The 15,832-nt window shown below is 39.5% G+C and overlaps 1 protein-coding gene across 3 annotated transcripts in view; it reads left to right on the forward strand.

The window, feature by feature from the left end:
* Nucleotides 1-15,586, forward strand: part of wls (Wnt ligand secretion mediator) — a 112,562-nt gene extending 96,976 nt beyond the window's left edge. For 2 of the 3 annotated variants that reach the window (XM_062978174.1, XM_062978172.1), the window contains 8 exons: nt 600-736; nt 4,280-4,448; nt 6,018-6,115; nt 8,069-8,132; nt 8,894-9,037; nt 9,855-9,938; nt 10,394-10,547; nt 14,673-15,586. In XM_062978174.1, the coding sequence (XP_062834244.1) occupies nt 600-736; nt 4,280-4,448; nt 6,018-6,115; nt 8,069-8,132; nt 8,894-9,037; nt 9,855-9,938; nt 10,394-10,547; nt 14,673-14,782 (960 nt within the window). In that variant the 3' untranslated portion in view covers nt 14,783-15,586. Of the gene's footprint in view, nt 1-599; nt 737-4,279; nt 4,449-6,017; nt 6,116-8,068; nt 8,133-8,893; nt 9,038-9,854; nt 9,939-10,393; nt 10,548-14,658 lie in introns of all 3 variants that reach the window. The other variant, XM_062978173.1, reaches the window with a different exon arrangement.
* The last annotated feature ends 246 nt before the right edge of the window (nt 15,587-15,832 follow it).

The raw sequence follows: 15,832 nt of genomic DNA on the forward strand, positions 1-15,832 counted from the left end.
GAGTGTTTTGGATTTGTTTTAAAAAGTTGGCAGAAATTCTGTTCATGCAAAAAAGCACTGAAATGACTTTTCCATGCTTTATATTTTATTAACTAAGATCTCTAGAACTGATTCTGGGACACATGGGGGTTTGTAAGGGGGGAAGAAGGTTGCTCCTCCCTGTTCTACAGAAGTCCAACCAATACTACAGATACTACCCAAGTTTTTCAAAGAAAGGATATGTAGTAGTCCTTGTTATTACATGCTTGGTCTGCCCTTAAACAGATCCACCCATGTTCCCTGTGAATATTCTCATTGGTTATCTCTGCCATATATCTTTCTATATTGTTTTCATAGTCTGGACATTCTGGGAGTTGTAACTCAAAGAGGAACGTTTCAAACTTCAGAGTTTTATTTTTTTACCCTAAATTGCAATAGGGAGGAATAGTGTTCTCATTTTGATTCATACAATGGTCTTAAGGAATCCTCTTACTCATTTCATCTAATATTGAAATGGTACCCATTTTTCCTCCTCTCCCCAACACAGTTGTTGTTTAAATCTTGTAGGGTTGTTACAAGGTAGTATGAATAATAGGACAATTCTTTGCTGTCACTTGCAGGGTATCCATCAAAATGGTGGGTTTACAAAGGTATGGTTTGCAATGAAGACCTTCCTTACACCTAGTATCCTCATTATCATGATTTGGTACTGGAGACGGATCACGCAGATGACACGGCCACCTGTACTCCTGGAAAAGTGAGCAAAAATAATCCCAGATGTTTTGTAGACTTCAAAATCCATGAGATTCCCTATGTATTTGAAAAGAGGGGGGAAAGAAATGGTTGCATTTGGCTGGTGCTAGGATGACAAGAAGTTTAAATGACTTTTTAAAACCTTTGTTGTAAAAAAAAAGCTAGCCTCCTGTAAAATATCTACATGATAAATGTTCTAAATTATTAGTAGTCTCTTTCAAAAACTCCTAAAATAGGTATAGGCAGTCCCAGGGTTATGAACGAGATCAGTTCTGTTGGTTGTTCTTAAGCTGAATTTGTATGTTCGTTGGATCAGGCACATTTTGAAGTGTAACGCCATTTAGTTTTGGATAACATAGGGATGGTTTAACACCCATGTTTGTTTTGCTGTCTGTGCCCCTATTCAGAAGATGTTACCTCACTTTCTGTCCCTTTTTAAAAAATTGTGTCAGAAGCTAATTGAGGCAAGTCGCTTCTGGTGTGAGAGAATCGGCCGTCTTCAAAGACGTTGCCTAGGGGTCGCCCAGATGTGTTACCATCCTGCCAGGGGCTTCTCTCATGTCCCTGCGTGGGAAGCAAGGGCTGACAGACGGGAGCTTACCCTGTCTCGCGGATTCGAACCACCAGTCTTCAAGTCAGCAGTTCAGTCGGCACAAGGGTTTAACCCATTGTGCCACCATGGCTCCTACTTTCTGTCCCTGTGACAATTGGATTTCAAAGATTTTGGGTTGTTGAAACAAGGATTGGTGATAAAGCTTCAGTGGATACACTTTTTCCCTATGATAATTCTTCTAAGAGCGAACTTCCCTTCCTAGGAGTAGCTTTTTCTCACCTCCTGTTGCCTCACCCCTGTTTGTAACTATGAGTCGTTTGTAAGTCAGATATTTGTAACTTGGGGACTGCCTGTATAGGAAAATTGAGACCCTCTATGTTATTGGAATCTGTCTTCCAGCAATTCCAGCCAGTATGATGATGGTAAAAAATAGTGAAGGTTGTTGTCTTACAACATTTGGTTGTAGGCCCACTTCTCTGAGGTACAGTGGTCAGGTGCTAAGGGTTGGGAACTTTTACCAACCATCCTGAATAGGATCCTGTAGAGTCACACCACACCCCTTATTTTTACCCCTCACTCCCTCCTGGCTAATTTTGGGAACAATTCATTATTTTATGGTAGATTTCTTTTAATAGCTTTCCTCGCTTGTTTCAAGCCCAGACAGGCTTTATTTCAAATTGATTGGCTGCTCTCTGAATGCTAATGGCTAGTCCATCTCTCAGGAGAATCTCTATGATCCACTTGGAGGATCCTGTCCTCTTTTGATAATGGCCAGAGCATCTTATGCTATCTTTTGGAATCTAGCCTTTTCTGGGAGATCCCCTAATGAGAGATTATCAAAAAAGAACCCTAAGTGCAGTAAAATGGCAGTGGCACTTACTTCCATCATCATGAAGTGCCTTGAAAAACTGATCTGCAGACATATTATTTCTTGCCTTCCACACACATTGAACAAACATCAGCTTGCATATAGATCGATAGAGAACACCATAGGCATCACACTCCACATTGCTCTGACCCACCTGGAATGAAGGGGGAACTATGTGAGAATGCTTTTCACAGACTTTAGTTCCGTGTTTAACGCAATCCTCCCACATAGACTGGTGTCTAAATTTATGGATCTTGGATTGTCATATTCGATCTGTTCCTGGATTATGAACGTTTCCAGAGGATTAGATTAGGTAACCATACCTCTTCAGCTCTCACTCTCAACACTGGGATGCCACAGGGCTGTGTGTTGAGTCCGCTGCTTTATACTTTGTACACATATGAACAATATCATTACCAAATTCTCAGATGATATAACCATGGTAAGGCTTATCTCTGAAAGAGATGAGTTTGACTATCAGGATGAGGTGGATCAGCTGCTCTCATGGTGCAGGGATAATAATTTGGTTCTTAACATCAATAAGGCCAAAGAGATCATAGTGGACTATAGCAGGAACAGACCATAGTGGACTATAGGAAGAACACACCAGAAATTCAGCTCTTGGTCATAAATGGTGATGAAGTGGAGCAGTTGGCCAGTTTTAAGTCACTATTAAGGAGGATCTCACCTGGGGCATTCATAGGTAGCGTTGGTTAAGAGGTCCCAGCAGAGATTGTGTTACCTGAGACTTCTAAGGAACCAACTACTGAATAAAAAACTGCTTTCACTTTCTATCACTGTGCTACAGAGAATGTCCTAACCTACTGCATCTGTATATGGTTTGCTGATTGTACAGTGGCAGATAGAAGATGCTTCAAAGCAGGGGTCCCCAAACTAAGGCCCGGGGGCCAGATGCAGCCCATCGGACCATTTATCCGGCCCCCACAGCACAAGGGCAGAAGGGGGTTGGGCTAAATGACCCAAGGGGTCTCTTCTTCTCTTAAAATCCTTATTATTATTATTATTATTATTATTATTATTATTATTATTATTAACATTGAGGCTGGGTGGCCATCTGTCAGGGATGCTTTGCTTGTGTTTTCGGTGCACAAAGGCAGAAGGGGATTGGACTCAATGGCCCAAAAGGTCCCTTCCAACTCTCTTTTTTATTATTGTTGTTGTTATTATTATTATTATTGCTTGGTGGCAAACTATAGTCCAGCCCTCCAACAGTCCGAAGGATCGTGAACTGGCCCCCTGTTTAAAAAGTTTGGGGACCCCTGCTCCAGAGGGTCACCACTTCTGCATAGAGAATCATTGATTGCCCATTGATTCAAAGAACTTTGTAAGTCCTGCAGCCTTAAAAAAATCTGAGCATTCTTAAGGATCCATTTCACCAAGCATATTCATTTTTTGAATTATTAGCATCTGGCAGATGGTACAGGATGATAAAGATAAGGACAACCAGATTGAGAGATAGCTTTTATCCTAAAGCTGTAACTATATTAAACTCTACGACTTCGTATTGATGTGGCATTGGCGGCTGTGTGATGGTGATGGGAGTGTGGAGGGATGGATGTGTTGTTTTTTGATGTGTGCTAGGGAAAGCATTTAATTTTATAGTACAATGACAATAAAGTTATCCTATTTTAAATGGATAATATTGCCCTCAAAGACAGTTTGTGGGAAGCATTAGATATTGGGGAAACAATTTTTTAAAACAATTACATCTCTCCCTGACTGGGGGGGGGTCTTTGGGTAGACTCACAAATGGCATTGGAAGCCCCACATTATGCACAGGCTACATTTTCCACACCTTTTTCCCCCAATCCTTCAAGCATTCCAGAAATTTGACAGATCCTGGCTGGTCATCCCTTTTACTGATGGCTTGCAGTTTTAAGAGAGCAGTATCTTTTTAAAGTAGACCTTGCTGACCAATCTTGCATTGAATTTTGCATAAAAATTGGGGGAGGGGAGAGAAGAAACAGGCGTTAATTGGACCAACAATTAATTTGACATTTTAATTTGACTAGGAACAGCTGGTGTCTTTATCCTTTATCACATGAGCTTTTGCAATGGTTACTTATCTGAAAGGAAGAAATTTGAACATCTTACTCCTTTTCTAGAGTTATTTTTGCTCTTGGGATCTCCATGACCTTCATAAACATCCCAGTAGAGTGGTTTTCTATTGGATTTGACTGGACGTGGATGTTACTTTTTGGAGACATTCGCCAAGGAGTCTTTTATGCTATGCTTCTCTCCTTTTGGATCATCTTCTGTGGAGAGCATATGATGGTAAGTACAGTCATACCAAATGGTTGACATAATGTTGTTTGAGCAAGACTTTTCTTGTTCCTCAGAAACATGCTTTATTTGTCTTGGGGAAATTATTGTAGTATTTACACTCCAGTCTTCAGCCACAAAGGCTCCGAGCAACTTACAGGTTAGTAATTAGTGGATGTGCTTTGTTAACACTTATTCTACCTTGTTACTGCTTGTTTTACTGGCTCTCTCCTTATACACATGGAATACAGGTTGAGTATTCCTTATCCAAAATGCTTGTGGCCAGAAATATTTCGGATTTATGGATCCTTTTGAATGTTGGCATCCCTGTATTTGTATAATCTTGTAATTGAGGCCCAAGTCTACCTTATACATATTGCTTGAGGATAATTTTATGCAATATTTTAAAATATTTTTGAGAACAAAATAAAGTCTATGTATGAGGGTTGAATGAAAAGTAATGCCTCCGCCTTCGTTACTTGGGTTTAGATGGAAATCTTTTAATAAATCAAACACAGAAATAGTCCTTAGAATGTGCTCATTAACTACCACTATTCACATTTCCACATAATCATCAGACAATTGGATACATTTCTGTCAACGATTAACAAGTTTTCTGAAGCCGTCATGGAAGTAGTCGACATTGTTTCCGCAACCAACGTTTCACAGTACCCATCGTGCACAGATCTTCCGATAGCCAAGCAAAGCAATAATGTGACCCATACGTTCTTGTGAAATGCCAATTATGCTTGAAATTTCTCTCTGAGTGATGCAGCGATCGTCCTGAATCAATCTGTCAACCTTTTGCTTGTGAAACTCAGTGGTTACTGTCACGGGACCTCCGTGACAGCTGTGTTTTTCATGTGTTTTATAATTATTGTGATTTTTTTAATGCCTTTCAAATTTATTTGTGTGTTTTTGTATTTGATATGACTGTATGCTGGTTTTATATCTGCAAGCCGCCCCGAGTCCCTCTGGGGAGATGGTGGCAGGGTACAAAAATAAAATTATTATTATTATATTATTATTAACTCTTTGTTTGTCACACAAGTCAGATGTTCCCACCTCAACATCTTTAGACTTACTTGCCCAACAATGCACAGTACTCATATCAACACAATCACCATAAACAGCTTACATTTTCCGATGAATCTCCTTTGGGGTGACACCTCCTGCTGTCAAGAATTCAATGACTGCATGTTGCTTAAGTCGCATTGATTGACCCTCTGCGCAGAGTTCCATACTTTGCACTTTAACAACACAACCAACCGTTCAATGCTAAGGCTTCCCGCCAAATGGAACTGTAGAGGAGTCTACTGAACAAGCCAGTACCTGCAGCATACCAGTACTGCCATCTGTTGAGGAGTTACGAAGGTGGAGGCATTACTTTTCATTCAACCCTCATACATTAAACCATCAGAAAGCAAAGGCATCACTATCTCAGCCATGTGGACAATTTTGGATCATGAGGATTTTGTAATTCCAGATAAGGAAGGCTTATCCTGTAAAATGATGTTATTTTTGTGTGTTGTCACATATTTGCTAATCATCTTGATTTTTTCCCCGTTTTTAAATTTTTAGGACCAGAGTGAACGAAATCATTTTTCATCTTACTGGAAACAAGTTGGACCAATAGCTGTGGGATCTTTCTGTCTCTTTGTCTTTGATATGTGTGAGAGGTATCTTGCAGAGCTTCCTTTTTATAATCTTCTTTTAATTTTAATATGATTGGTTTTAAGAAGAAAATGAAGGGGCTTAAAATAATAAGAAAATACCAAGATTGTTTGTTGTTTGCATTACATACAATAACATTTAGATATTGGAGATTCTATATGAACCCAGCCATCCTGTTTCACAAGCCTGTTGCCTTTTACAGGGCATTATCCAATGCTAGATGTCTGCTGGTAACCCCCTTTTCCGACCAAATTGCCATGTACCCAAAAACTGCCATGTAAGGCTGGAGAACCTTCATGGGTGCAGGGGACAACGAGGAAAGAGAAGGGGAGTAACATCTCACTGTCAGTATAGTGCAACTCCCAGAAATCCTAACAGCTGGTAAACTGGGAGTTGTACACCAAAAATATCTGGGGACCCCAGGTTGGGAACCACTGGTATAGTGGCTGCACAACACTTGGTCTAGGCCTTTGTAATGACTTTCAAACACCTAAATTACAGAATCATGGCATCCTTGCTTTTCAATTTTGATATCAAATGGCTTCATTTTGATTCTTAACACCAGTCATTAAAATTTAAAAACTCCTTATTTAAAGTGAGAGAAGGTGGTATTCCTAGACTGTTTTAAAATTCAGTAAGAACTTTAAAACAGATGCAGTGGGTTAGACATCTGAGTTGCTGAATTTACTGACTGAAAGGTTGGAGATGTGAATCCGGGGACCAGAGTGATCTCCCACTGTTAGCTCCAGCTTCTTCCAACCTAGCAGTTTGAAAACATGCAAATGCGAGTAGATCAATAGGTACCACTCTGGCAGGAAGGTAACGGCACTCCATGCAGTCATGCCGGCCACATGACCTTGGAGATGTCTACGGACAACACCAGCTGTTCGGCTTAGAAATGGAGATGAGCACCAACCCCCAGAGTCGGACACGACTAGACTTAATGTCAGGTGAAAACCTTTACCTTTACCTTAAGATAAACAGGTAGCCTCTCTGTTTTAGATCAGGTCATACATTATAGTCTGGCCTTGAGAGCTGAAGTTGCACTGGATTTCCAATTAACACTTGTATAAAGGAAGAACTGGTTACTCAAGATGTGTGGCTGCCATCAAACTTATGGTGTCACATCTATAACTCCTTCCCTCTGTGCTTTAATGTGTCATAGTATTGCACCTTAACTCTAATAAAAAAGTAGCATTCCTCTTCTCTGAGTAGAATAGTGAAAGGTGAGAGCATAGCTCATCCCAGGAGAACCTAAAGGAACCCACCAACTTCCTCTTGTATACCACTTCTGGTTTTTATGAATGCCTGGATTGGGAAATGACACTAGCATCCAGGAATGGCTGGCCCTCTAAGTCGGCATTGGTACTTTGCCCTCTTTGCAGAATGACTTTTGACTTATCGACAGGTCATGTCAAAATCCATAATTTTGATTCCAAAACTTGCCCCCGACTTATGCATCAAGTGAACTTTCTGTGCCTTTTACTGTTCTTCAAAAACAGTGGACATATTGATTCTGTACATTGCAGTTCAAAAAGGATTTTCCCTGCAAGGTCTGTTATAACACGTTTTGTCTTTCATTACTACAATGTCCTCTTACTTTCTGGTGTCTGGTAGAAATTGATTCCTCACAAAGACTCCTCATAGGACCTGAAGCAGACATGGGCCAAGATCCAATGGAATGACTTCTGTCAGCAGAACCAAAAGGGTGCAATCTTGCCTTCTACCCCCTGTAAATGGAGCTACCTACGTATAAATGCTTAGACTTTGTTTAGATTGAATGGGCCACAGAGGCACTATACTGCCAAGTTGGAATATAATGAAAGTAGCATATTGTAACACCGAAAACATTTTCAAATAAAATCCATCAAAAGACTCAGATTGTAAAGGGAACTTCTGCTTTGTTTTATACTTTGGTTGTTAATAATTTTTTTCTCTTGTTTCTCTTCCATTTTCAGAGGGGTGCAATTAAAAAACCCTTTCTATAGTATTTGGGCTACAGATGTTGGCACAGAACTGGCTGTATCCTTTGCCTTTTGCATCAGAGAGGGCATTGATTTGTTTTTGTTTTTTTTGTAATGCGGGGAAGGGAAGGAGACTAGAAGCTAGGACTGCTTTCTGTGCAGGGGCTTGCTGAATTTATTTTAAAATTTTGGAGCATTTGGACCATCCTTTAATCATGATTTATGAATCCCTCAACAATAACATTTAAAGGTACTTTCCTACAGAATCTACCTTAAGGGAATTTAGAGGTATCATTATAGCAGAAAAAAATTATTTGGCATGCTTTTTACTTGATATTCTGTGTAGTACATTCACACACACACATAAGGATATGTGATTTTGCTTGTTGAGTAATGAGGATGAGAAGCATATCAGGGCCTAACTGGTGTCTAAACCTGGGTTGAGACATCTGTCTTGCATGTTTTCTCATTCGTCTGAAACCAGTTGCTGATCCCAACTAAAGTAAATTAAAATCCCATTTAATCTTTCATTCCATCTGAGGTTGTTGTTGTTGTTTTCAATTTGCGTAAACATTTTCAATATTTTATTGTACAACAATAGCATTTCAGGAACCGAAAGCCCAGGAGCACATGAGGTCTGGGGCATACACAAAACAGTGCCTTTTTAATGCTTTCATAGCCCACTTGCAAATATATTATAAATAGAAGCTTCTCATTAAAAACAGAACAGTTTTTCTTTGAGCAATGCCAAGTGACTTACCTGGTATTATTTGTGTCTCTTCTTACTGCAATAGCTGTTTTCTTAACAGTACTTCTCAGATGGCATTTATTATCGTTGCTGGAATCTGCCTCTGTCTCTATTTCTTGCTGCTGTGTTTTATGGTGTTTCAAGTTTTCAGAAACATTAGTGGCAAGCAATCCAGCCTCCCAGCGATGTCCAAAGCTCGAAGGCTTCATTATGAGGTGAGAGATCTTTCGGCTCCAGAGGCCAGGCCATCTCCAAGCTGGTTGGCTACCCAGTTTCAGTGCGAGGATGGATCTTTCCCCAGAACGTCTAGAGCTGTTAAAAAGATTCCTTCCAGGAGTCAACCTTTTTCCATTCAGTTAAAATAAACACTGCCACGGCTATTGAGGGGCTGGGTGAAAGTTTCAGGCAAGCTTTACAATGCATTTGAGGAAGGGAATTTATAGAACCATATTACTAAGTAGGAAGGAGTTTGGGGGCACCTGCAGATGGGTTAGCCACCGATGTCTCCATCAGAGAAGACATTAGCTAGAAGGTAAAGACTACTGTTTTATAAAGTAACTGAGTGGAAAATCAAGCATCTTCCTGTCTCTATGAAAGAGGATACATATGCTGTCACAAGGGTTGCTAGTTCTACAGTTGGCTAGAGAATCACCGCCCATCCCTCTTCTCTCTCAGATTTCCTTCACTTTCATTTAGAAATAAGTTTTGGGAATAGAAACAAAATGGTACAGGGTTCACCAACATAGTCTTGTGCTTTTGTATCTTTTACTCCAAGAATTGATGCCTATATAGGTATGACTTGTCAATACAATTTACTGAAAATTGTTAAACGGGAGCCATAAAATATGTGGCATTTCTTGCTAAAGTAATCAGCCCCAACAATGTTATTATGTAGGCCTCATGTACACTCCCATATAATGCAGTTTGAAACTGCATTATATGGCAGTGTAGATAGGGCCTGAGCTGGATTTAAGTATTTGAAAGATGCTTTTAGTTTGCGTTTTCCACACTTTTCTGCTTTTCTCCTCTTAGGGGCTGATTTTTAGGTTCAAGTTTTTGATGCTGATTACCTTAGCCTGTGCAGCCATGACGGTAATATTCTTCATTGTCAGTCAGGTGAGTAATCTTAAACTAGCTTGATGGGGCATTTCTTCAGTTGTTGCTACATGATGGTATGTGTGCTACTATGGTTTGGTGCCTCGCTGATGTCTTGGCAGGATCAACAAGAGGAGCCTCTTGATTTAAAATGTGGGGGTTTGCCTCCCCCCCTCCAAACGTGATGAGCACTTCTTGATGTCCATCTTGGATGGGAATGGGAAGAAGCTGCCTAAGAGTGTTACTTAAACTGCACATTTATTGTGACTGCTTGTCTTTATATCACTAAGGAAGCAATTTTAACTAATAAAGCCATGCATGTCAGAATAGGGATAAGAAATATAGGATGTATGATTTCCTGTATGGAAAGAAATAATAAATCATATGTATGTTTGGACTCTTGCTTGCCTTCTGATGTTTTCTGTTTAGTCTATGGATATATATTTCACACTTTTTGTACTTTTCCTCCTGGGTAGGTGACCGAAGGGCACTGGAAATGGGGCGACTTCACCGTTCAAGTGAACAGTGCCTTTTTCACAGGGATTTATGGGATGTGGAATCTTTATGTCTTTGCCTTGATGTTCCTGTATGCTCCTTCACACAAAAACTACGGTGAAGATCAATCAAATGGTGAGAAGATATTTGATACAGCTGTACCTTGGTTGGAGTCTCAAAACCAATAATTAGAGAATGAGGACTTCTCTGTGTTTAGGAGACATCTGTGATTACAGGCCTTGTATGGGATTGCTGGAGGATTGCTCAGTGTAGCTGGAGGAGACCCATATTGTGAGGACTTAGCGGCATGGATGTGATGGGGAATGGGAAAGAAATCTAGTTCCCATTCTAGTCATGCAAATTTATTACTCATCTGTATACTCTGATGTATTGTCCTGAGCCTGAACAAGTTTGTTCAAGTCATCTGTTGGGATTGTGTGTATAGTCTTGTTTGCAGTATTTGATGTGGTGCTTCCTTTAGACATTTTGGACTTGACGTCATATCATCTCTAGGCCGCTTGGGTCAGTGGCTTGGGATGATAGTCTTATAATCCTGGAGGAGCCTTAAGATGGGAAAGGCTGCTTTGTTTTATGGATCAGTACAGTTGTGCTCTGGATAACAAATCCAATTTCAATGCAGGAATTATCATTTAGAGTCTAACTCCTTGAATTGGGTATTTAATGTTTTTCCAACTTTGATAATACTTTTTTACCTTAACTTTATTGAACATTTGGTTAGCTCTTGTATAGGTACTAATAGTACATTGGATGTTTACATCATTTATGTACTTAAAAAATAGTCCAGCCAATAACAAGGAAAGGGAGAAAACAACAACAAAGAGAAAGAAAAGATTAACAGTAAACCTTGGTCTGTGAGGATGAAATGTTCCATAATCAAAGAGCTCTTTTTTAAATGATATCTGTGTTCTCTTATAGGAGACTTTTTAAAGAAGAAGCACTGTTGTGTAGTGTCCTTTCAGAACACTTTATGTTTTCCATGTAGATAGTGGTGTTGGATCTGATTTTGAATTGTGTAAATGTGATGTCTTGATCTAGCTTTTTTCCTCCTCTGCTTAATTTCCTTGTTTGGTTCTCCCTTTGGTATGGATTTTTCCATTTGTACTTAGTTTTAGGGGTGGAGTTTAAAAACCCCCTAGAGGCCTGGCTCAGTTGGTTTAGCCCTTTTTCCCTCAGAGCTTGCCTGAAAGGCTTTCCCCTCCTTTTCATTCTGTGTCAGAAGTTTAGTGGAGAAGGCTAGAAATTGTCTTGGTTCCTTGGCCTTGGCAATCCAGACAGGCATCCTTAGCACATATATTACCAATATAGCTTAGAGTATTTTACCATCAATAACCAGGTACCTTACCTTAATTTACCATAGCAAAGTCCAGTATTTTACCACCAAAATAGTACTTTACCAACATAGCTTAGATTATTTTACTCTATAGTTATTATAGCCTGTACTTACCATTATAGCTTGTACTTTATCTATAGCCTAGTACAGTAGAGTCTCACTTATCCAACTTTCTGGATTATCCAACGCATTTTTGTCGTCAATGTTTTCAATACATTGTGATATTTTGGTGCTAAATTCGTAAATACAGTAATTACTACATAGCATTACTGTGTATTGAACTACTTTTCTGTCAAATGTTTTGTATAATATGATGTTTTGGTGCTTAATTTGTAAAATCATAACCTAATTTGATGTTTAATAGGCTTTTCCTTAATCCCTCCTTATTATCCAACATATTCGCTTATCCAATATTCTGCCGGCCTGTTTATGTTGGATAAGTGAGACTCTACTGTATTCACTATTATAGCATAGTGTACTTCACCATAGTTCTGTACTTTACCATCTTAGTTCTGTATTATATCTATAACCGACTTACCACCATTATAGTCAAGTATTTTACCTCATATTATACAAATATAGTCAAGTATTTATTACCAATGTAACTAAGTTCAACCAACAAACTTTGTCTTTGTAATATATTACTTTGATTCACCTTTCAAGAACCCTGACTGAAGTTAACTTTGCCTTTTGTTTCCAGTAAACTTATTTTGGTTAACTTTATCCTGTCTCAAGAGTCTTTATTTTAAAGAACTGAAGTACATCAGAGGGTATACTGATAGCCACTGGGAATAGCCAGACATTATAGTTTCCCTTTAACCCCAGTGTGCCATCACAGTAAATTTTCCAGCATCTGAAAATGTCAGTGTAGGAGGAAAGTTCATATGGGGAGGGGTCAGGAACAAGAATGTGCTTCAGGTTTTGCCAGATAGATAAGGAGGTATATAAAAAGGGATTAGTAATCTTTTTCAATGTGTGCCTGGTAGTTTGTGACAACAGGAAGAGAGATTCAGCAGATACCATGTTCTGGATGTGATCCACCATATGGAGTGTTGTTCCTTAAGTATTTGTACAAATTGGCTTAGTTGGAAGGTGTGAAAATACAATATGGAATTGATATATGAAGTTGCCAAACTATCTTTATCAAAGTGGATGTGTCACATTGATTTTGGAAAATAGGATCTTTGCTTCTGGGCACCTGCCAATGCTTGAATCTGGGTGTTTTGAAATAGGAAAAATAATTTGGAGATTAGGAACATTTTGATTAAGAGATGAGACTAAGGATGGAGAATTTTGGGAGGTGCCAGGGTTTCATTTTTTTTGCCATCTGTGAGATAATGGGATTGTATTTCTGTGGGATGTGTTGATGGAGGTCTTTTAAAAGTTACCCTAAATAGCTGAAGCTAAAGAGGTAGCATTGTAAAATGGTTAATAGATTACCATTTGTGTAATCTATTGTGTGTGTGTGTATGTCTGCAATATGGTACATTTAATCATATCATGGTGAATTTGTTAGGAAACCAGAATATAGACCATTGATTATTTTAAGTCAGAGATTTTCTTTTAGTAGTTTATCAAAGAAGTAAGAACATCATCTGCATAGTCTTATAATGGTAAAGTACATTGACCCAGATTAGATTCGCGAAACGCTCAAGGGGAGATACTGGGCATCCTTGTCTTGTGCCACTAGAAATTATCTGAGTTTACCTGGACTATTGCTTTTGAGTGTTCCTAAATGCATTGGAGAACTGTAACAAAACTGCTCAAAGTTTATCTTTCTGAGCACTCCAAAGAAGAAGGTATACTTTCAATATACACTTGGAACTTCCTTCTTAAGGAGTTAAAGATGCCTCCCCCCCCCCCCCCCCGCCTTCAAGAACAGCTTTTTTCTTCTTCTTCGTGTCAGGAGCAACCAGAGTTGCTTCTGGAGTGAGAGAATTGGCCGTCTGCAAGGACATTGCCCAGGGGATGCCCGGATGTTTTTGATGTTTTTACCATCCTTGTGGGAGGCTTTTCTCATGTCCCCGCATGGAGCTAGAGCTGATAGAGGGAGCTCATCTGCGCTCTCCCCAGGTGGGATTCGAACCTGGCAGCCTTTAGGTCAGCAACCCAACCTTCAAGTCACCGGAGGCTCCATTTCAAGAACAGCTGAGGGCGTACCTTTGCTCACTGGCTTGCGAGGAGGAGGAGGAATAAATGGTACTACTACTATTATAACCTCTGATTAATCGCCACCATCCATATTTGTGCCCTGTTCGCCCCACCAGCTCAATAGACATCATGAGTAATGATCAACCTATTTGCCCCCAAGGAACTGGGAATGCTTCTGTTCGATGTTTGTTGACTTGAAGGTTGGGTTGCTGACCTGAAGGCTGCCAGGTTCGAGAGCGCGGATGAGCTCCCTCTATCAGCTCCAGCTCCATGCAGGGACATGAGAGAAGCCTCCCACAACGATGGTAAAACATCAAAACATCTGGGTGTCTCCTGAGCAATGTCCTTGCAGACAGCCAATTCTCTCACTTCAGAAGCAACTCCGGTTGCCCCTGACACGAAAAAAAAGTTTGTTGTTTTGTTTTATGTTTGAATATAACAGGTTGCATTTTTAATTTAATTTTAGCTATTAAGTCATAATTTGTTTTTATATGTTGGGTTGTCAATTTTCGTTATTATGGGTGTATTGTTGTTGTGTTTGGGCATTGAATGTTTGCCTTTAATGTTTGGAACCTGCCCTAATTACCTCTGGGGGGATAAGGCAGAATATAAATAAAGGTGATGATTATATTTTAATGAAACTTTTAAATTTCCTCCACTACTTCAAAACCTAATTTTTTCCTTGAAGCTTTGGAGTACTTGTCTTATTTCTACCCCAGGACTGTGTTTATATTTAAGACTTAGTTTTTTGTTTTCAGGTGATCTTGGAGTAAACAGCGGAGAAGAACTTCAGCTTACTACCACTATCACCCACGTGGATGGACCAACAGAGGTTTACAAACTGGCTCGTAAGGAAGCCCAGGAGTAACTAATTAAGCAGAACTAATTGGGCACAAAACTGCAAAAGCGCAACACAGAATAATGACGTTACTTTCCTGCAAGCATATGTTTGAAGTCATCTCTGAAGTTTCCAGCATTGAAGTACACTTCTACAAAATGGTAGTGATCGGGAAAGAGCAACTGGAAATACTCTTCACTAATGGTGTATCTTTATTTGGGGAAGGGGCTTGCATTAGATCTGATCTTTTTTTTCACAACACCCTTTACTTTATCTTGAGAACAATAAGAAAGTGATAACCTAGTGAAAGGATGAGTGAATGACCTTTGGGTCCAGCGCTCATTATCAACACATCTCTTGCTCCTGCTGCTATGGATATTCTTGGGAAACAGATCCGAATACTTCACATGCTTCCCAAGTCAAGGTTTTACCCCACAGTTCCAGTGCTTATAGAGCAGTTTTTGTTCTTGAAATTATACATAGCCAGTTCTGTTAGTATTTTCACACTTCAAACATGTTATTTCTTTTCTAATCTAGTGTAGCACTGCCTTTTGTAAAGTTTTGGTACAAAAAGGGCATTTCAGCGTTGAAGTTGAACTATATGTACATGTGTGTTTGTGTGTATGTGTGTGTGTGAGAGAGCGAAGCCCTGAACACTAACAAGTATTTTTGGTGTAGATAATCCTTTTATATATCCTACAAAACACTGTTTACTTGTGTGATGCATTAATCCATGGAACTGAAAGGTATAGCTGTGCGTACAGCTGTGCGTGTGTACTTTGATAACTTTTTTTCCTTTCCTTTTTAAATAAATGCTCCAACTAGCATGGGGAATCCTGTAGATCATCTCTTTCTTATGCTGTGACTAAAATACACCATCATTGTGGCTTTTGTTGACTTCCTTTTGCAAAGAAACATGTTGCTGCATTTCAGACTGACATCAAGTAGAAGAGAGAGTATGCTGGTAGTTGTGATAATACTGACATCTGCTGGAAAGCATATGCATTCCACTGCAGTGCTGTCACCATACTCGCTTCACAGATGTAAATCTGTTTCAGGGAAGTGAATGGTTCTAAGGTT

Source organism: Anolis carolinensis, chromosome 4, assembly GCF_035594765.1.
Source record: "Anolis carolinensis isolate JA03-04 chromosome 4, rAnoCar3.1.pri, whole genome shotgun sequence".
Classification (NCBI taxonomy): domain Eukaryota; kingdom Metazoa; phylum Chordata; class Lepidosauria; order Squamata; family Dactyloidae; genus Anolis; species Anolis carolinensis.